Genomic DNA, 21,487 nt, shown 5'->3' on the forward strand with positions numbered 1-21,487 from the left:
GTCTTCATTCATGTGTTTAGGATTTTAGACTCACATCAGAGACATCTGTTTTCAATCCAAAGCAGCAAACAAAAGGCACAAATCAAATGATCGCCATCCAATAATAATGTTCAAAGGAACATTTTCTTCCACCCTCTTTCAGAAAATTGCTCTGTTTGCAGGAAACAGTGATTTATTTTGTCTCTTTTTAAGTCTGTCAGCATGCCTGTACAGGTGCTGCCTGTTGGAACAAACACACACACAGTAAAATCAGTTCTAAAAAAAAAAAAAAGAAAGGAGAAACGGATGAGAGCGAATTATAGTGGAAGGAAGAGAGGTACGAACAACAAAGAAACCGCCCCGAGATAGGAGAGAGGGATGGAAGCAAAAATGATAGCAGGAAAAGAAAAGAGCACAGACGATGGGTGTCTGCAAAAAAGGAAACACCCTGAGCAATGTGTCAGAGGCATGACTTCTAAGGCTCTGACACATGATCAGGACATGATCAGTCAGCACGGTTTCACAGTGCAGGGCTCATCACTGACAGTTGAAATGAAAATACGGCCTATTGAGCCGATAGAACACTCTGTTCCCAACACTGCATGTTGCTGCTCTGTAGAACCTCGGTCACTGCTTTCACTTGATTTGAATGTGCTAAATACAACCCAGATGAATTGCTCTTCAATCCAGACACGTCGGGGGATGCATTCGGCCGTGTTCACAACAAAATATTGGGGACAAATTAAAAACAGAAATTGTCCGTTCTGTCTGTCGATTCGAACGTGGTTTTATTCATGCCGCCAGTACTTCCAACAAAACGTAATTCTCCTTTTTTCTCCGTCTTTGTGTCAACATTCTTCATTGTGTCCCAATTAGGAGGTCATGTCAGAGTATTTGATTTCCTGATTTCCTGAATAGTCTGTTCTCTTTTAATTGTATCCTTTAGAGCTGTATGAACTGAGTGTAATAGTAATCACTATCCTCTCAGCTAAAGCGCTAAAACTGAAGTGTCTCCAGGACCTTGAGATTGTAATTAAATGCTGAAGAACTGCACTAACAGAAAATGAAAAGTTCAACAATTTGATTGAATTGAAATCTTGATGAATTGAAGCATATTGTATGACAGAGGCTGCTTGCTTCTGTTGAATTAAAACCGAACACGATATTCCAGCCTGTACGACACAAGTGGTATAGCCTTGCAGGTAAATGTGCTGTAGATACTCATATTGTACAGAAACAATATGTTTGTGTTTTTAAATGGTCAAATGACATCATCAATGTGTGTAGATCTGTTGTTCTGTTAAAGCAAATAACTCAACACTTGTCTAGCAGAGTGATAAAAGAAGAAGAATATTTCACAAAAATGTGAAGTCCTTCAAGTAAATCAGAACAAATATTTCACTTGCCCCTCATATCAGTTGTTTTTATTGAGAATAAGCATCCCTCCTGACTCAAACTCATCATTGGCAAGAAGAAAGTCACCTTTGACTGACTAAACCCAACAAAAAGAGATTCAGATTGAAAAGAGACTGATTATTGCCGGAGTAAATAATCCTGTTGTTTTTCATAGGTTATGGTCAGCATGTGGCTGAGGACACAGACAAACAGATGGCCGCATCTATAGACGAGACACATTTGCACAAATGCTGCATGAAAGGCTGATATTTAGTGAGTCAACAATGTTGTATGTGTTTGATTCGGTTGTCTTACACGTGTTTTCTCTGTGTCTCACTGTGTAGGTCGGGGAGAGGCAACATGTGTTGGTGACCGAGGAGTCATTTGATGCTCAATACTTTGTGTCTCACAACAAGTTCTACGAACAGGTAAGATAATGTGTGTTAGAGAGAAAAAATGTATAAATGATTTGCACGCATACTCCAGACAGCATATGTATTTCACCAGCACGTTTACTTGTTAAGTAGCACATTCAAAACACAGTAATCAGGAATGTATGTATTCAATATATTTAAACTACCCAAAAGTATACTCGGAAAAAATCTGTACCGTACAGGTAGTGGTTTTTTTTCTCCATTAACTATTGTAGTGTATTTAACTTCTGAGATAATAATAGCTAACATTTGTCTTATTTTGTTTCCAACATTTTGGGATCCAACTTATAATTAAGTTACACTGGCTGATATGGATATCAAAATCAGCAAGCTGGATGTTTGTTGACACTTTGGCACCCTGATGATGAATCCTAAAATAGTTGAGTTGGCCTACAGACTCGATCCACCATCGAACCCAAAGAGTGCAAAGCAGTAAATTTATCTGTGTTTGATGAAAATGTTCCCGTATGTGAAGCTAATCCAACCCTCCCTCATGTTCACACTTCGTAAATCAGGTCATAAGCTTTGCTTTGCATGTCACAGAGTACTCACAGCAGGTGTCAGAAGCTTAAGCTTGTATTGACTAAAGTAGGTTAGCTATAACATCACACATAGTCACAAATATACACACACACACACCCTGCGGTTGTCATGAAAGCATTTGGCGTCTGATAGCTGCAGTACTTTTTGCTTCTTTTTTTACAGTACTAACATTAAGGTCAGCCCTAAAGACATGCACATTCCATCCTACACACACATACAGCTGTTCACACACACATCCGCGTGGCTTCAAAGACCCTCTCTCAACCTGTGAAAAATTCCCTTTAAAACATCTTCAAATAAATCAATTTCCTCCTGCTTTAACCATCATCAGAAACATGTTTGAAGTTATGCTTTTTATTAGCAGGGGATGGCAATATTTTTTCCTCCCCTCCACTTCCCCTCCTGCCCTCCCCTCCTCCTCCTTTGCACCTCCTTCTGCAGGCTATAAACTTAAGTTACAAGTGTCACTCGGTTCATGTGTGAGCGTGCGGACTCCTCCATTGCATTTGTGCATATGCAGGCATGTATGTCATGTGTGTGAGTAGACTTTACTCGAAAGGGAAGCACGTTGACATGTTTGATGTTTCCCGCTCCCATTTATTTGGGACATTAAGTATTTGGCATGTACTAAATCACACCCTGACTTGAAAAAGGAACATGAAAACACGATGTTCCAATATGTTCTTGAATCTGTCCACCCCAAGGGATACGCCCCCTTGCATGTGTACCGTATGTCTACATCCACAGGGCCACAGACATAAAGGACATTCACATCAGGTGGTGTTCACTTTACAGAGGTCTGACTCACATGGTATTTTGATAACATCCTGCCTTTTCTCCTCACTGCCATTTTTGTCACTTCTTCATGAATAAATATATTATTTTATTATTATTTTTATTTTTATGCTAAGAACCCCCACTTTTTCATTACAATTATGTGATCACACTTGATCAGTTAATCATCCCTGTGTATCACTGGATACACAATATACCAAAGATTTAATAGAAAAGGAAGAATAAAGGGAAAGTAGGAAAAGATGGAAACGACTTAATTAATCCAGAGACACACAAAGACAGAAATAAATTCAAATAAATTAAAAATAGGAATACTAGTGTAAGGATAGAGACTAACTGTGGGTATATTATATATCTAAACAGTGTACACAAAAAATAATATACAGGACTGTCTCAGAAAATTAGAATATTGTGATAAAGTTCTTTATTTTCTGTAATGCAATTAAAAAAACAAAAATGTCATGCATTCTGGATTCATTACAAATCAACTGAAATATTGCAAGCCTTTTATTCTTTTAATATTGCTGATTATGGTTTACAGCTTAAGAAAACTCTAAAATCCTATCTCATAAAATTTTAATATTTCCTCAGACCAAGTAAAAAAAAAGATTTATAACAGCTGAGTGTTTGTCAAGGCTCAGGAAACCCTTGCAGGTGTTCGAGTTAATTAGACAATTCAAGTGATTTGTTTAATACCCTACTAGTATACTTTTTCATGATATTCTAATATTTAGAGATAGGATATTTGAGTTTTCTTAAACTGTAAGCCATAATCAGCAATAAATCAGAATAAAAGGCTTGCAATATTTCAGTTGATTTGTAATGAATCCAGAATGCATGACATTTTTGTTTTTTTAATTGCATTACAGAAAATAAAGAACTTCATCACAATATTCTAATTTTCTGAGACAGTCCTGTATACTAAAGTCATAATTGCTCGTTTTGTTTGGATTCATATCACAAAATAAAAAAAGTTTATGATTTGGTAAGACAGTATAACATATATACACATTATAGTTTGAAATAGTACAGTATAGTTTTAAGTATTAGACATAGTGTAAGATGCAGTGTTATGGTTGTACTATTTTTAATCAGAATTATAATAGAGTTTAATATATAATATAGTCTAAGTAGAGAAAAAGAAAGGAGAAACATAGAAAACTTCAATTAGGAGGATTGGGTGATTGAGGGACAGATATGGGGAAGTCAAGGATCAGGACAGAAATGAAAACAGCAGTGGGAGCAGAGACACAGGACCAGAGGAGGGGGGTGGGGGGCAGCAGCGTGGGTGGAGTGAAGTGAAGTGGGGAACAAGGTAGGGAGGTGTGAGTGGGAACAAATAGCCGAGTTTCAATTTTACACCATCAGATGGATATCTGTCCTGACGGGTATAATAGGCACCCAACCCACCTGTGTGTGCGTGAGTGTTTGTGCGTGTGTGCGTGTGTGCGTGTGTGTGTGTGTGTGTGCGTGCACGTGCATCTCTTTTCGTGGTTGAGTGAGGAAGTCGGAGGGGGGATTTCCAATGAATTCGGACAAGCTCTTTCATCATTTAATCACCCAGTAATGGGCCTCAAATGACCCTCACCTACACGCTCACACTCACCTTCCTCCCCCACACGCCTGCTGTTCTACCTCTCTGCTCCAGCCTGGTTACTGGCTACCTCCAAACACACACACACGCACACACACACCCTCACAGTGGCCAGAGTGTCGAGCAGCAGGTGTGTTGATTAGGCAGGTGTGGCACTGGCTGTGTGTCTGTCTGGCCTGATCTGCGATCATATTCCACCAGCTGGATAAAGACTGACAGATTAACACTGAGCCAGGATTGCTCCTGCCATCACAGCAGCAACACTCCCTCCACCAGTCTACGAGCGACTCTCTGCCCAGTCAGGATCTTAGCCCTGCAGAGTTGTAGACAGACAACCAGATGATCTGAGGTTTAATACATAATCCCATTATTATCTTTATTATGAAAATAATACACACACATTAAATATGTTTCATAATGTTATAACAGTTTTCTAAAGAAGTTGCCGTAGCAGTAGAAAGACCATAAAGGCTCAGGCGTGTTCATGTCTGCCTGTTCAGAAAGGATAACATCACTTTTCAAACCTTAAGGTGATCACTCGTATATTCGAAGGGAGCCTTTTCTTTCACTTGGGAATAGAATAAATCCCAAGATGTTATCAAAGAAAACGTTTACTTTCGTGCCGAAAACGGTTTTAACTCCCCCCAATAATCTCAACATCAATCAGTAGTATTTACAGGAGAGATTGAATCTAAAGGAAGAGCTTGAGGAAAGAAGTAAATCAGCACTCAACAGCTGTGTAAAGCATATAATATTACCAATCTGTCAACTTTGTGTTTAGTTTGAAAAAAAAAATCATTTGATCTTTATTTACAGGGTAAGCCATGAAGAGCTAATTCCATCTAACATTATACTGTAATTATCACTTCTTCCTGCAGAGATTTGTGGTTGCCATGGTGAAATAATAAAACAAACCAGCAAATCCCAATGGTTCATCTCACAGCTGTTGCCGTAGTTTTTGACCTTCAGGGCTTCCATAAATGGAGCTGAAAACACTCAGTCGTGGGGTTTTTGTAAGCGGGCAGGGACTGGCTAAATAACAATTTAGAAGAACATTGGGGGAAACCGTTTTATAGCAGCAGTTAATTGAAAATGAAATATGCAGAGGGTTGATTATTTGTGGGAATGGATTGTAAAATAGGTATTTCTCGATGAATGAGCACGTTGTTGGATATATGTCACCTCTGGTCACTCAGGTACAGTCACTGCAAATCTGGATTAGTAGTTACTTGTGGTTCTTTTTGAGGGTTATAAAGGTTTGCAGTGATATCAGGTGTGATATTTGGCTCTTGATTTGCAGGTGCTGGTGCCTAAGAGGGCTGAATTCAAAGGGAAGATGATTGAGGTGGACATCTACGAGGCAGGAAAACACTTCCTGAAAGGCCGACCAGTAGAAGAAAGTAAGCCCTTCACTCCCTCCATTGCCAAACCACTTCAGAAGGGAGAGGTGTCTGGCCTGATAAAGGTAAACACACACAAATACAGGCACATCTTCCAGATATCGTTAAATGCATGCCTCGAGTTAAGTTATTTTTCCTCGATTAAATGCGACAGTTCAGTAAATCCAAAATACATCAAAATAAATGTGCTCAAACAGATGCATGTATGTAAAGCACAGTCACGGCTTTATATCTGTACTCCAAAATATGAATTAAAGTAGACTACACTTCCTTAGCAAACAGTTTAAATTAGAGTTTACCAGGTGGTTGACACAAAACGAAAAGGAGCAACACAACATTTGGTTTGGAACCAAATGAAACGACTCAACATGGCAACGGCTGAGCAGGCAGCTCGCAGCTAACAGTGCAAACAGTGCAAACAACCGCGTTGTGGAGGGGCAACCCGAAGGCTGAGAGCTGCGCTTCTGAACCGACGCCGTCCATCTGGACAGATTCATCAGCTGGAACTGGCATTCGAGAAGAGAGCAGCAGCCATGAGCCAATGAAGCACGCTCACACGCACTACCATACACTAAAAGCATGCGCAGTGGGCTTGGCTATGTCAACAAAGCCAGGAGAAGCTCCGAATACAACACACACACACACACACACACACACAGGGAGATTGACTTAATTCTCTGCTCACGTAGACATTACTCTGCTGTATATTTACAAAGCAAAGAGTTGTTTGCTGCCATATTAATGGTTTAATTATCGAATGTAGAACTTTAAATGTCAGGAATAAATATAACTCCAGGTAAAAGGTGACATAAAAGAGAGCATATGGACTGAGTACTAGAAAGGAAAGGGAGTAATGCTGGTTCAAGGTTAAAATGCTTTTCAACTAGAGACCCTCTTGCGTTACACCAGCCGCCAGGGGAAGGAAGTGGCCAGTTCCAATAGCCCTTCCTACCCCCTTACTTCCGGTGCCCTTGCACACTTAAAAAGTTTCTTGACAGCATCTTACACGGTTGTGATACTTTTACGGTCACAAATTCTGTCCATAAAAAATCTGGCAAAGTACGGAAAAGCATTTCTGATCTCTTGATGCACGCTCAATGGACAAAAGACCACTTTGTCTATTCAATGCAATTTGATTCAGCTCCAAATTAAAATGAATTGAATTAAGATTCAATTATTTTACACAAAAGAAATAATAGAAGTTTTAAATAACTGGTTTTAAAAATATAATATTCTTAATTTTGTGTTGGCATTGGCAGCAATATACAGCGTAGGTTCAGCCAGTCCCCAAGGAGGATCTTTTTTCACTATTATTGTACAATGTTTTGTTAACCTTGCTTCACAAGTCAGATATCAATCTTAATTTGGTTTATGCGCTTTGGTGGTAGTTTTAGCTGTTAGCGTTATTCACCTCTGGTTGGTTGTTACTCTTTAACTTCACAGTCAATACCCAAATCCCAAGCTCACTGGTTCATTCCAATTCAATTTCACGCTAAATGTTGTGAGCATCTGTGGTTGTCTATCGATGGAGCCACATTAGTGTACTAATATTTAGTCAATTTGTCCTGATGAAATTAGTGAAGAGTTCAGTGCAGACTAAATTTAGCAACTTTAAATCGGTTACACATGTCGTGTGTGTATGTGTCGACCAGATGTACTGGTCGTTTTCAAGTAATGAGTCGGTGTAGGGGTGTGTGTCCACATTTCTAAGCCATTTTCGTTGCAGTTTGTGGAAAAGACCAGGTGTATGATGCGTGATAGAAGTAATTTTAAATAAGCTATAGCTGGCTAAACAGTCCGATGCCTTCTTTTCCACCACACAAACACACACACACACACACACACACACCATGTTAATGTCTCTGTTTCACTGCATGTTATTTTTCACTCCGACTAGCTGTAGCTTATAGCTCAGGCCATAGAGCAGAATATGATACACTTTCTAATTTCACACTCCATCAGCCTTAACTGCCAGACAGAGAGGGAGGGGATTAAAAGAACAGACAGAGACATGCGAGAGAGGGGGGGACACACTGATGAAGAGGAGAGCAAGCGCAGAGAGGGAGAAACATTTTTTGGAGGCATAAAATAAGATAAAAAGAAAGAGTAAATGCTTCAGAGCAAGCCAAACGGTACGTCACTCAGCACTGAAAAGTTCAACTCCGGGGAATAAGCCTTGTAAAAGTAGCTGCCTCATAAAGACTGCAGCCCATCCAATACACATTGCATTTGTCCTGTCCCCCCCCCCCCCCCCCACACACACACATACTTAATTTCCCTCCAATTTCTTCCACATTCTTACATAACACATCCAGGCCTTAATATTATTGAGGTTGATGTAACCACACATGCACTCTCTCAGTTTGAGAGTTAAAGTCATCCGTTCCACCCTCAATGTGCTCCAGAGGAGACCTCATGTGAATATCTAGAGCACATGTGTCAAACTTGGGGCCCGTGGGCCACATCCGGCCCTCGAATGAATTATCTTTGGCCCGCATGATAAAAATCTATTTACTATTAGAGCTGGCCCGCCGGTATATCGCACGCACCACCATAATACTACAAATCCCACAATGCACTGTCCGTGTGTCGGCACGTCAATCGCGGGCCCGCGAATGCGCGCCTCACAGTCGTGTTTCGATTTCGAATAATAAAGCTCTTCGTAATTAATTACCGCTAATATGAGTGTCTCGTCGGGAAAACAGGCACGCCTAAAAACGCGCCGCTCACCATTTGAAAGACATTCACACGGCGATTTGCCGATTTTGAAGCCCAAAAAAGCAGGTTTGAACTGCTCAGGAATCCATTTGCAGCTGAAGTGGAAAACGCACCATCAAACCTCCAAATGCAGCTGATTGAGCTCCTATGTAGTGACATGCAGAAGGCAACATATGAATCTGTGGGCTACAAGACATTTGATTTTTCTTTGAAGTCAATTATTTTTGGCTTTTGTTTGCCTGTAGAAAATGTTTTCACTTGAAATGACTTTGGAAAAACTGCAGATAGAGCCATAAGCAATTAATGAAACAGATTTTATTACTTTTATTTTTATTTATTTATGTATTTATCATTTTTATTTCATTTATTTCATAACTAATGTTGTTTTATAGGCAATACTCTACAGGCCTAGTTGTTAGTTCCAGGTTCAATATGTGCACTACGGCTCTTTCAATACGTTTTCAATAAACGTTGAACCCATCTGGCCCTTGACACCCCTGATCTAGAGTGTCTTTATGACATGTATTTCTAATGGCAATAGCTGAATAGGACACATACTCACGTTGTGTCTGGTCCCCATCCTGTGTAGACGAGCGTGAGTGGCAGAGCAGTGTGTGTTGAAAAACAGTGGTGTGTCAGGATTAGCACGAAGAAGAAGAAGAAGAAGAATGCTTGTCTCTGCTTTCCACAGCATATTGGCAATTAACATATTGTTATATTAAGTGATCTCTGGTGATGCTGCTGATGATCTGTAATCCATAGTCCTTGACCGGCATTGTCAGCTCTTAATGACACCAGAGTGGCACTGGAGCAGAGTGATAATAGATAAGTGACCTAATGGCTTGGAAACACAGCAGTATTTGCAAGCTACACACACAGACACACGTATAGTACAGCCCTCTGGTAGATGTGATGTCCTTGACAGCCGTGTGTCCAGCATGTATTATTATTACTTAAAGGGAACAGGTCTGATTGAAAATATGCATGCACACACATGCCTGCACTAGCATACCCATGTATACACGCATATCTAAAGATATGCACACGTGTGTGCACACACTGGTGGCTGGCCTATACATATTGAAGACCATCTATTTTCTATAAGTCTCTGCATGAATCCACCACACACTGAGCTGAATGTGTATGTGAGATGAATGCATGATTAGGGAAAGGCTGAGAGATGCTCACCCCCATGTCTTGCAGCAGAGTATAATTATAGGCTTTTGGCAGATAGCGAGAGAAAAACAGAAGAGTAAAAGACCAGGAGGAGAGGGATTGCGTGATAAGGTGCATGGTAGCTGAGGAGCTGGTAGGAGGACAGGGTCTGAGCTCTGTCACTTCATCCCAGATGCAGAAGAGCGTTGTAAGAGAAAGTGAGAAAGAGAGAGTGGTAGATAAGTGGGTGATTGGATAGGCAGAGGAACCCACTACGGTCTGTAATATCCATTTGTTGGGGGGAAAAAGAACAAAGTGAGAGATTTCTGAGTTGGGGAGAGAGATGATTGCACATCATCTAGCAGCCATACTGATACTCATACTGCCGGATGGATGGATTTATAGAGCCGTGACATATGACAGCGTGTGTGGATGGCTGTGGACGGATGGACTTGAAAGTGGACAGATATATTTGAATGTATTTCTGTGAGACATGATGGCTGAGAGTCACACAGCTGATGGATGAGCAGACGAATGGATGCAAAGATGTGTGAATATATTGTCAGGTACAGACGGTCTGGATGGATGAGGAGGGAGGAAGGATTCATGGTGATCTAATGGCACACTGCTCTTTGTCCGTGTGCAGCCCGGTGCGACATGTTCATTAAAAGGCCTTGGTGCCGTTCCATGAAACAAGAACCACGGTTTTATCGAGAGAGAGAGAGAGATTTGCTTTTATTGACATGAATGACATCTCTTGTTCCGTTTCTCTTTCTTATCCGCTCTCTATCTCTCCTTCATACACAGAAACAGCACTTTCCGCAGGAGGGGAAGGACAGTGATGATTCTTTTAGTGGGACACAATGGCAAAGAAAGCACTCAACAGCACGGTGGAGGAAAGAAAAATAGAAAGTATCTTCCCCAGTCCTCATCCTCTGATGAAATTAAATGATAGAAGGCGGGTGGGGGCGAAAAAATGAAACGAGTGAAAGAGAGAGCAAGGTAGAAGGGAGAGATCAGGAGACAGGAAAGCAGCTTGAGTGCCGCGCAATAATCAGTTCTTTTCACAGCACACTTTCTCAAGGAGACCAAGAGAACAGGAGGAAGAGAAGAAAACTGCTCTGCTCCTTTCACAAGACAGCAAATAGACATTTGGTTTTAAAGACAGGGTAAAAAAGGAGTGAGCTGGGCAAGGAATACGAGCAGCGAACAATGTCCCTCCATGAACACAAATTGACAGAAAAACAAAAAAATTGAGCTGAATGGACAAATCTCAGCTGGCATATACAATTTAATTTTCCTTTTCTCTGGGGCCTGTATTCATGGTTTTTCCACCCTACCTTGTGGCTTTTTTCTCTTTTCATCATATCTCTGTTTTTCTTTTCTTTCATTGCTTTTCTTCTTTGTATTTGTGTCTGTGTCATCATTTCATTATTCATTACCTCTCTTCCTCCTCTGACCTCACAATTCTGTTCTTAAATCTCTGTGTGCGTGTGTGTGTGTGTGTGTGTGTGTGTGTGTGTGTGTGTGTGTGTGTGTGTGTGTGTGTAGGTGTGTAGGTGTGTGGGTGTGGGTGTGTGTGTGTATTTTTTTGTATATTTCAGTACAGGCTGAGTGGGTGGGATTGCTGGTATTTTGCATCATAGTGCTTAGTGAACATTTACACAGACACACAGTGACATACACGACAGGCTCATTGGTGAAACAAAGCTTTTACGGACACACACAAACACACCGATACTTGTACACACACATTCATGTACATAAAACAATGCACAGTTCCCCCGGTGTGTGTGCCAGACTTCTACTAGCCGCAAGCTCTGAGACTCTGGCTGTGTGCTCATAATCATCATGTAAACACAACACACTCCAACATACACGCACACACACACACAGGCACCAAACTCAAACGAAAATCTGCTTTTCACACCAAACAATTGAACAGCTCCGTGTTGGCATGCAACTGTTGTGGATCGTTGCTTTGATGTTGCGTTATGCACAAATCACGTTGTCATCTGTATTGTCAGGAAGGGAACAACAACACAATCAAAGATCAAGCTGTCTTTTCCAGACCAGATACAGTAAATCCTCTCAAATGCGATTTTTTCATGATTTAAAATGTCAAAAGCTTTTACTTGTCCGTTGTGTGACTTTGTTTACTCTAAATAATTAGTTTTGCCTTCAAAGCAGCGTGCGTAGCTATTTTAAGTAGTTCATTTAGCGTGTCAAATTGTATTGCATGGCTTGCGTTTTGTGTATAGTTGAAGACCCAAAGTCACACTAACAAAGAAATAAATGTTACGCCTTCAAATATGAGTCTATTTTCAGGATTCTTACCTGACATGTCAACACAGCCCCTTTCTGTTTTGTTTATTTAAAATGTCACAGGGTTTTAAATACCCCTAGTTTCAAACCAAACTGTTTGGAGAACAAAAAAATATGTTTAGTTATTTAGCAATCATGTTTTCTACCATGCTATTGTAAAAATAGACTTCACCCTCGTGACCATTCTCCAGAGCAAAGTGCTTCATCTGCTAAGTCACCCATGTCTTTGTATTTTATTTTAAATAAACCCATTCACTTAAGAGAGAAACATGCTGTCTCAACAGAATTACAGCTGCAGTTTTGATGAAGTATTTCTCATTTCTTGTTATTTCAATAATATATGATTGAACAGAGTTCTCTTAATACTAATTTATACAATTCTACCTCTCAGCTTGAAGTGACCTTTTCCAAGTAACCTGTGCTGGCTTCAGTTACCTGAGGGTTCCCACCCATTGCTTACCCCTCAGACCCGAAGTCTTGCTTTAGGCTGAGGGAGGTCGGCTAATTGAATGAGCAACGATGAAAAAAGACTACATGAGAGAGGACACGCGATCTGTATTACTTGAGGCATTTCCCTGTGCTACTGTGTGACCTCCAGAGGTTCAGTACACGTTCTGGTCTCCCATTATCCCCAGTTTAATGTCAGCTTTTACTTTGCAACCATTTTCAGCAATCTATAATCACACTAATGATATTCACAACAACAGTGTACAGGGATGATTGTCTGTGCTTACATGTGTTCAGTGTTGGGATGCACCTGAGAAATGTAATCTTTAACCCAGGCTCAGTTATTTGTATCAGTATAATGTCTCCAGAAAACAGCTGTCTGTGAACTGGGTGCTGCTGCTGGTTTGGTGATGCTCTGGTGTGTTCACCAGATAGCAGCAGAGGAAGCAGTGAATGGAGCAGGGACACTGGGCACATTTTGTTTTGGGGGTTTTCATATGCAGCGAGTAGATCTCAATGGGTCTTGTTGAAGTGACGGTAGTTCTGTGCCACTATCGTTATCGTTGTATGATCTGCCAGAATGTCCTTGACAGTACAGTGATTAAAGTTGGGTAAGGATTTAGTGTCTCTTTTGAGATGGATCAGGAAACATCTCTTGAGGGCTTTGCAGAGAATAGAGGGGATCATGTTTATGAATCGCATTAAAGCTGCTCCTGTATAAGCTGTGATATGCACGTCTGATGTGCCTCAATGTCAAATACATGTACAACCACTGCGGATGCCTGAAACACTTTGCTCTAGCCCTGGAAACGTCTTCACAGCCATACTAAATATGTATATCATTGTGATCGATGATTATGTCCTTTATTGTGACGCATAACTGCTCGGCTCGGACACCACCCCCACTGACTACTGACTGAGTCAACAGTTAAAACCACAACGCAGTTAAAAGCGGTGAAATATCACCGTGACACCACATTAAATAACTGTGAGCAAATCGTTCTCCACAGAAAATATTCCTCACTCTCCAGTTGCTTTGCGCTAGGTGGAACCGGTGATATTGATTTCCATTCCCATGGCCTGCAGACACTGTTGTGTTTATGGCATCTGTTGACTTGGCTGTAATGTTGCGTATAGGGAGAAAATGGAGCAAGATTTTATTTTTTTTTGAGAAAAAAGAATCTAATTTGTAGTCTCGATAATTAGCTGTGGTAGCAATATGTGCTAATAGAGACTTGTGTTTCTGTGAGTGTCACAAAAAGTCAACGTTGACCCACATACATGTCGTGTCAGAGAGTTCCATGATGGAGGAAAGTTCTGCTCATAGATGAAAGAGGAAGAACGAACATGCCACACGTTTCCCCACTGAGCCTCATTCCTCTTTTTGAGTTCCTACAAACACGTTTGTTTGCATCAGAAACGTTACTTGTAATCACTCTTCATTCCTCTCCTATCCATCTAAGTTGAAAATGCAGCTGCAGCTCATTGTGACGGTCACTATGGCTTTGTCAAATCACCCGTGACTAAGGAGCCTGTTCCAGTATCTGCGTAGGCACACACACACACACACACACACACACACGTCCATGCTCTCTGTGTCTGACAGCTGGTGGGGATCATGTGAGAAATGTGACCACTGTGTATTGTGCTGTCTGGCTCTCGTGATGCGTTTGTGTGCGTGTGTCACTGTGTGTATCTCAGTGTGAATATGTCAGTGTGTTGGCGGAGGCTGCACCAGACACCCCCGGACAGATTTAATTTCTTTAAGGTGCTCTCGTGGAACTGCAGCGGGTGTTTTTAAGACACAGAGGAGACACGTGAGAGTCCTAGACATCCAGGGAAAGGATGGAGCTCGCCCAGCCAGTCTGATGAGTTTCAGGAGGATTACTGTTGCTCTGCTGCTGATGTGAGCAGAGACAGACACTCTCCACCACAGGCCGACACGTACACACTTACTCACAAATGCCAGCTCTCTAACTCCCTCTTTCTCACTGACAAATGCGCAAACTCAGCATGCCAGCTAGCAGGTGGTGAGCTACCATTCAAATCCACATCTCTCATCTTTTCCGGCCCCCTTTTCTTTATTTCTTCTCAGTTTTTCCTCTTCTCTCCACTCCTTTCCTCCCTTCTCTCCCACTGTGCTGACACGCACCTACAGGCACTTGGATTTTCACTTATCCTCCCCACTAGTAATAGATTTTAGACTGTGCTATTCAGCCTCTCGCCTGGCACCCCATTGTGAGAGGGCACCTGCAGAGAGGCAGATACATAGATGGATAGAGAGGAAGGAGGAAGGCAGCATCCTTGGCCTGTCGATGGAGAGAAAGATAATGGTTCCGACACTCAGCTTTTTTTTCACTGGCCCTTTGCTCTTAATCTATTTCTCTTTTTGTCTTGGTTTCCATAAAATATACTTTTTTGAACCTGTTTTTAATCAACTAAGCATCACATTTGCACTACTAAGTGAATTGTATTATAGTCTTTTCCAGGAATCCTTTCTCATTCTGTTATTCATGTTATGAATGAACCAACCTTTCTCTTTTTTTCTTACACCGTCAGTTCATTAATCCTTTAAACGTTTAAAAAACCTGTTAAAAGGCATCCAGTGTGAGAGTACTTTTCAAATATCCCATTGCTGATTAGATTAGGGATTTTAGCACCTGTGAATTAATTATGATCACATTTGTACAGTTAAGAGACTCAGTCACAAGTAGCACATGCACTATGACAGGGACGTGACATGGCTATCACCGGAGCAAGAAGCACCCTGGTTGTTCTTGACAACAGCGTATCAGTTTCTCCACCGAGGATCCTAATATGAAGCCCACGTGGATACATTAGCCAGACCTCTGTTAGTGACTCTCCCTCCATCTGTTGTCTGAAGTTACTGAAAGTGACTTCTCGATGCGTCACGTAGGCGTTGCTGGTCACAGGATCCATCCTCCATTGTGTGTGGTAACAGAGGAAACCAGTCAGCCACAATGGTGAGGAGAGGAGTGGGTGGCAAGGTAGCATTCAGCACCATCGGAGAGGACAGGCGTGGTGTGTAGGATAGTGAGTACAGATGCCATGCGGCTGCTCACACACGGCCATGTGCACCAACTCTCCGCCACATGAAAATACAAACTGTGGGCCTCCATTCGGCGTGTGTTTGTACCTTGACACAATCTGTCATGCTTTTTGTGCTGCATGGAATCAGACAGATAGTCGACAGCCCACCGGATGTGACTTTAGCGAACGAGGGGAGGATGGCAAAGTGTGTTAAGGCTGACAACCGGAGAGGCCATTGTCATCCTAAATTGAAATATCATTTTTGCTTTTCACGAGGAGAACGTTGTTTTACTTGCAATACAATGTTAAGAGAATAGTGTATTTTAAAGCTACATGCATGACTAAAACATTTAAATGAGATATTACACACTCAATGATGTTATTTCATATATTGTATTCTATTGCCTATTGTCTATTATATCGCCCTGTATGTTTTGCTTTGCTTGCGGTGGAGCTGTTTTAGTTTTGTCCTGCTCCATCCCGGCGTGGTTCGTCTGCATACAAATGCTCAACAATTTCAGACCTTAGTTTTTCTGAATTGTCTACGCACAACAACCTTTTGACTATAAAAGATGGCAAACTGATAGATAACAAGCACAGCCAGATACTGGTAATGGCAAACAGAATTATTCAAATTGCCTAAGCATCCGACTTGGGGAGAAAAAAAGGATTTAGGATGAAAAAGGCGATCATAGCCAGACGAGACAGAAGGTCGGTGAACAAGACTTAATGGATACTTGGGGGATGGAGAGGGAGCGAGGGAGAGAGAGGATCTGCATATCGTAAATATCAAAGCCAAACCTCCTTCAGTTATCCCTAGTGAACTTGATTAAAGGTTATTCTAGAAGGCCACTGATCAATCGCTCAATATGGCTCCCTATAATCTACCTTGTGGTGATAAGGAATTGTACTAACTGTCATGCAGGAGGAGACGTAGAGGAACGACCACAAGGTCATCCAGATTGATTTCCACCCGGCTTAGAGATGTTGACAAGTGCTGCTTCTCTTTCGTGTTCAAATTAAAAGAGACACACCTTGTGGAGGATTATTTATTTATTTAGTAATCAATTGGCTTTGCTTGAAACTGCACATCAGGTCTCCACTCTGACATTAAGATACAACTATATTAATATGTAATAAAACTGAAGGATGATCAATAAAAGGGAGGGTGGAGGTCAGGAATACAAATATTCACTGTTTCTATCTGAATTACATTGATATCAAATGTGAGATGTATTTTATGTTGCTCTTATCACAGCTGTTGTTTCATGTTTAAACATTGACGACGTACAAACTCCTCAGATTTCGCCCAAAGCAGTCTTTGCTTTGAAGGGCTCGATGTCGCTGTAGGAAGACGCTGAACGTTCGACTTGTTCTAGAAACATTGTTGCTGTGCTACCGAGAGATTAACTCGAGCAGTCTCAGTCTCGGCCTGACTCGGCTCGATTTGCATTGTAAGCTAACTCTTATTTGTTCACTGCTCCAAAGCTCACATCCGTAACTACATCAAAGTGCACCTTCCTCAACATCAGCTTGATTCAATAGACGGTACTCTGTAATAATTGGATCCCTAGAAAACTGCATTAACTGCTTTACGCAGAGATAATGGCATCATAATTGAAATGCACTCATTTGCATAAGAAAATAGCTGGCTGTAAGAAGGCTTCCTTCCACAAAATATCAAAACAAGCAGTGAACTTAAAATTGTGCTCAATATTGTTTCTGTAATTTCAAAATGTTACTGAGTTGTCGAGCGAAAGCGGAACGGAGAGAGTCAGAAGCTGAGAGGACAAGAGAGAGACGGGAAAGTGGAAGCAATGGTACCACCCTGTAATTCCCCTTTGCTCGCCTAAATGATGGCACTAGGTCAGGGGTCAGGAACCTTTTTGACTGGGAGAGCCATAAAAGCCAAATATTTCTAAATATATTTCATTGAGAGCCATATAGTATTTTTAACGGATAATAAATTAAATATGTCTTGCTTTTAATGCGACTTCTGGTGCTGCATGATGCTACGGGGGGGGGGGGGGTGACTTTTTCTTTGCTCTGCTCCGATGCGCGCACACTCCGGCATCGGATCTCTGCGGCGCGCGAGACGGCGAGCCGAGAAGTGTTACCGCGACACGTAGAGACAGAAGTGACACGCTGCTGTGTAGATACGATCAATAACAGACGTTTAGTTTCATAAAAGAACAAAGACGTCTTTAAGAAAAGGACCTGACATTACTTCTGCTGTAATCTGGCGCGATAGAGAAAATTACAGGGGGCGGGCGGAGATTTTTATTTTTTTTTAAACTCAAAATTGTCTGCGAGCCATATGCCGTCACCGGAAGAGCCATATTTGGCTCGCGAGCCATAGGTTCCCGACCCCTGCACTAGATCCTAATATCAAGTGGCATCAATAGATGTATTTGTAATAATGATCAGCAGCAATGATCCATGACGGATAGTCATACACCACCTCGCGTGAATGCCGATGTTATGGAGAACCTGAGTAAATCGTAATTTGGTTGACAGAAATAAACTTCAGTAAAAGAAAAAACCAGAATGTGCTCCTCCTCTTTCTGTTCCTGCACTGACATTTATCTTTTTGTCCTGCGCGATTATTGTCAGCATCGCTCTTCCCCGTCCTGTCACTGTCACATCCTTTTAGTTATGGATGTCTTTTTAATGGTCCAACACATTAGGACCAAACAGAACTCACTGATTACAGACATTTAATTCGATGGATCACTGGCCACTCGCGCTGTGTGATTTGTGACTGGCCAGTTGATTTAATCTAAACACGATCCCCTAATTATGAATTATGGACATAACTTGTGCTGCGAGCTGAATTGAACTCTGTGTCCAAAAGCGTGTGGGAGAACGACGCGTCCTTTGTGTGCGCAATATTCACATCCAATTCAGCAGCTCCGTGAGCTCTCCGATCTTCCTCCTCTACAGCAGGAAGTAGTACTACAGGAAGTAGTGCGACAGGAAATAGTGCTACAGGAAGTAGTGCTACAGGAAGTAGTACTACAGGAAGTAGTGCTACAGGAAGTAGTACTACGTGCTGAACCCTCGTGACGAGATCAGCTGTGCTATTTTAATTGAAATGGTTCATTTTTAACCAGCAAAACATGTTTATCCATAATCTTGAACCAATTATCTGAAATTTAATGAATACATTTTCCAAATGATCAGGGAGACTCGACGGACACCTCATATGAGTAAACATGAGTCAGCAGTTTGATTCAATCGCTGCGAGCTGAATCCCTGTAGCTGATCCCAGGTTTTATTTTTAAAAAGGGGCAATCAGCAAATATTGTATTGTTGTTACAACAAAAGAGACTCTTTCAACACCGACAAAGGCAGCGCATACCAAGTCCACTCCTTCTGTTCTTTCACAATAAAAGCCCAATACTTATACACTATGCAACTATTTACTAGAAAGGAAATTCAATAACATATGTCACAGTAGATTAGGCTATCTAACACTCTACCTCAGATATGATATGGAAAATACTCGCACCTTTTACTTTATTTAGCGTTGCAACTGTTACGAATTTGTGTTGCTGCTGGTATGAATAGTTTCAATGGGAAATATTCGCAGGCTTTTGTGTCTTGATCTCCGTCTCACTCGGTTGTTTTTCTGTTTGACTCCATAGGAACAGATTGCCCACGGCATCCAAGGTCCTGCTTCATCGACGCCTTCCTCCTCTGCTCTGTGGATCGGCTCGTACAGTCTGGACCGGGAGCTACTGAAGACGCTGGGAGTCGGGCTCACTCTGGCAGCAGCCATCTTGGCCTTCATCATAGAGAAACTTTACTGACGCAAACTAGAAGAAGATTGCGCAAGGGGAGAGGCCGGTGGCACCACAGGAGCCTCCCCCGTATGTGTGAAGCGGTATCTCGGTAGGTCCCTTATAACATATACTGCACATGCCTCTTATTTAACGTTGAATGAACCCAAAGAGAAACAACAAAAGCGAGATTCACGATAACGCGCCAGTAACACCTCCTCAGTCGGTTGAGAGGAGTTGATGGGAGAAGTCAGTGTGTGTCCGTCATCGAAGAGGGAAACATCCCATGTGCGATGTCAGCTGTCTTTATAGACCGAGCCTACACTTTCTATTCAAGTCTATGGGTTTTAAATAACACCCTAGTTACACACAATTTGAATTGGAATCTATTTCAAGTACATATTCTTTGCCATATTTCTGTTCCATTACGTGGAAATGTGTTTCAGGAAAACTCTGAAACCTGAACTGGTCCATGAACTGGTCCTGAACAAGTGCTTTGGATCATGAGTTCTGGTCTGTGGAACTGTTTTACAGGAAAAAAGTGATGCCCAATTCAACTAGTTGATACTCGGGGGGGAAAAGCTATTCTGGTGTTCTGTACCAGGACAAAGTCTGAGGATGACGACTCTCAGGTACTGAGAATGTAGATTTAAAATATCGTCTGTTATAGAGTTGCCCATCCTTGTTTTGAGGGATTGAATTGTGCTTACTTTATAGGTTTCTATGTCAGGAGCATGTTTATAATTTTTGGGTAACATTTATTTTGTATCTTTCATCTCAAAGGATTTGAGTAAGAGGCACGGACATTATATTTCCAGATCTTCATAACAATGAATTTGTTTTATCACTTTTGTTCAAATGGTTTTGTTTCATTTTACTTTTGTTTTGCCGTCTCACAGATCGAAGTCAAATGGAATTATTTTATGTCTTATCTTATTAGTTACAATGTAACAGTTGTCCACGATTATAAATCCATCATTCTGTCCTCACCCGATGGGATCTCTTTTATTTGCATGTGCTGACCAGCACTGGTACCACCTTTAGGGTTGTGTCATACTCTCCTTACCGAGCCTGTGGTGGTGTCCAGCTGACGTTGGAGGAAAAGGGGGCGGGGCCAACCTGATCTAAATCTCTTTGCCTTGCTCAACATCACTCGAGGTGACGGTGGACCTTTTCTCTCTTTCCTGTAATTCCGGTGAACTGACCCTGGGATGCAACTTCTTCAGCTACGTGAGCTTCTTGTGGCGTAAACATTGTCAAAATCATTATTGAGACAGAAGTTTTATTTTTGTTTAAACTGTTAAATAAAGAAAAAACTCAAATTTGTCATGTGTGAAATTACGAGTTGATTGATCGATACATTTAATTATTATATAAATACATAAGTTTACTATTAAAGTGTAACTTTACTCTCAGGTCTGAGACTACTGCATAACTTTGAAAAAGGCAAAGTAGTGGGCAGAGGATTGTGAAATGAAACCACGCCCCCTTTCACATCATGAAGCCCTTGACCCCTTGACGCCACGCCGCGGGAGTGGAGATCATTGGAACCAGAGTCAGGTAGGACAATAACACGGTGGCATAAGCAAACTAACGTTAGCTAACTAGCCAGCCGCGGAATGAGCTGTGCTTTGATTCTAACGCGACACGTTTGGTTTGAACACGTTGTGCAGTTCCTCTTTAAATAAGTCTGTTCCCATTTATCTGGGAGGCATTTCTCCTTTCAGGCCTCATACTGTTCACTCGTTGTCGTTTGTGTTTCTCTCTAATGGCTTTCAGTTTTCAGCTACAACATGAGCTCCGATATGCCCCAATGTATGTGTTGCACCGGCACATGTCTCTGTCAGAATGTTGCCAATGTTCTCTGTG

The 21,487-nt window shown here is 41.5% G+C and overlaps 1 protein-coding gene across 2 annotated transcripts in view; it reads left to right on the forward strand.

Moving 5' to 3' along the window:
• cdkal1 (CDK5 regulatory subunit associated protein 1-like 1) overlaps positions 1 to 20,944 on the forward strand; it is a 230,079-nt gene extending 209,135 nt beyond the window's left edge. Inside the window, exons 13-16 of one of the 2 annotated variants that reach the window (XR_008835463.1) lie at positions 1,719 to 1,802; positions 6,041 to 6,205; positions 19,484 to 19,730; positions 20,153 to 20,944. Coding sequence is in view for 1 of the 2 variants with exons in the window: in XM_056444982.1 (XP_056300957.1) it covers positions 1,719 to 1,802; positions 6,041 to 6,205; positions 19,484 to 19,648 (414 nt within the window). In the remaining variant the exon portion in view is untranslated. Of the gene's footprint in view, positions 1 to 1,718; positions 1,803 to 6,040; positions 6,206 to 19,483 lie in introns of both variants that reach the window. The other variant, XM_056444982.1, reaches the window with a different exon arrangement.
• The last annotated feature ends 543 nt before the right edge of the window (positions 20,945 to 21,487 follow it).

The sequence above is a fragment of the Pseudoliparis swirei genome, chromosome 22 (assembly GCF_029220125.1).
Source record: "Pseudoliparis swirei isolate HS2019 ecotype Mariana Trench chromosome 22, NWPU_hadal_v1, whole genome shotgun sequence".
NCBI lineage: Eukaryota > Metazoa > Chordata > Actinopteri > Perciformes > Liparidae > Pseudoliparis > Pseudoliparis swirei.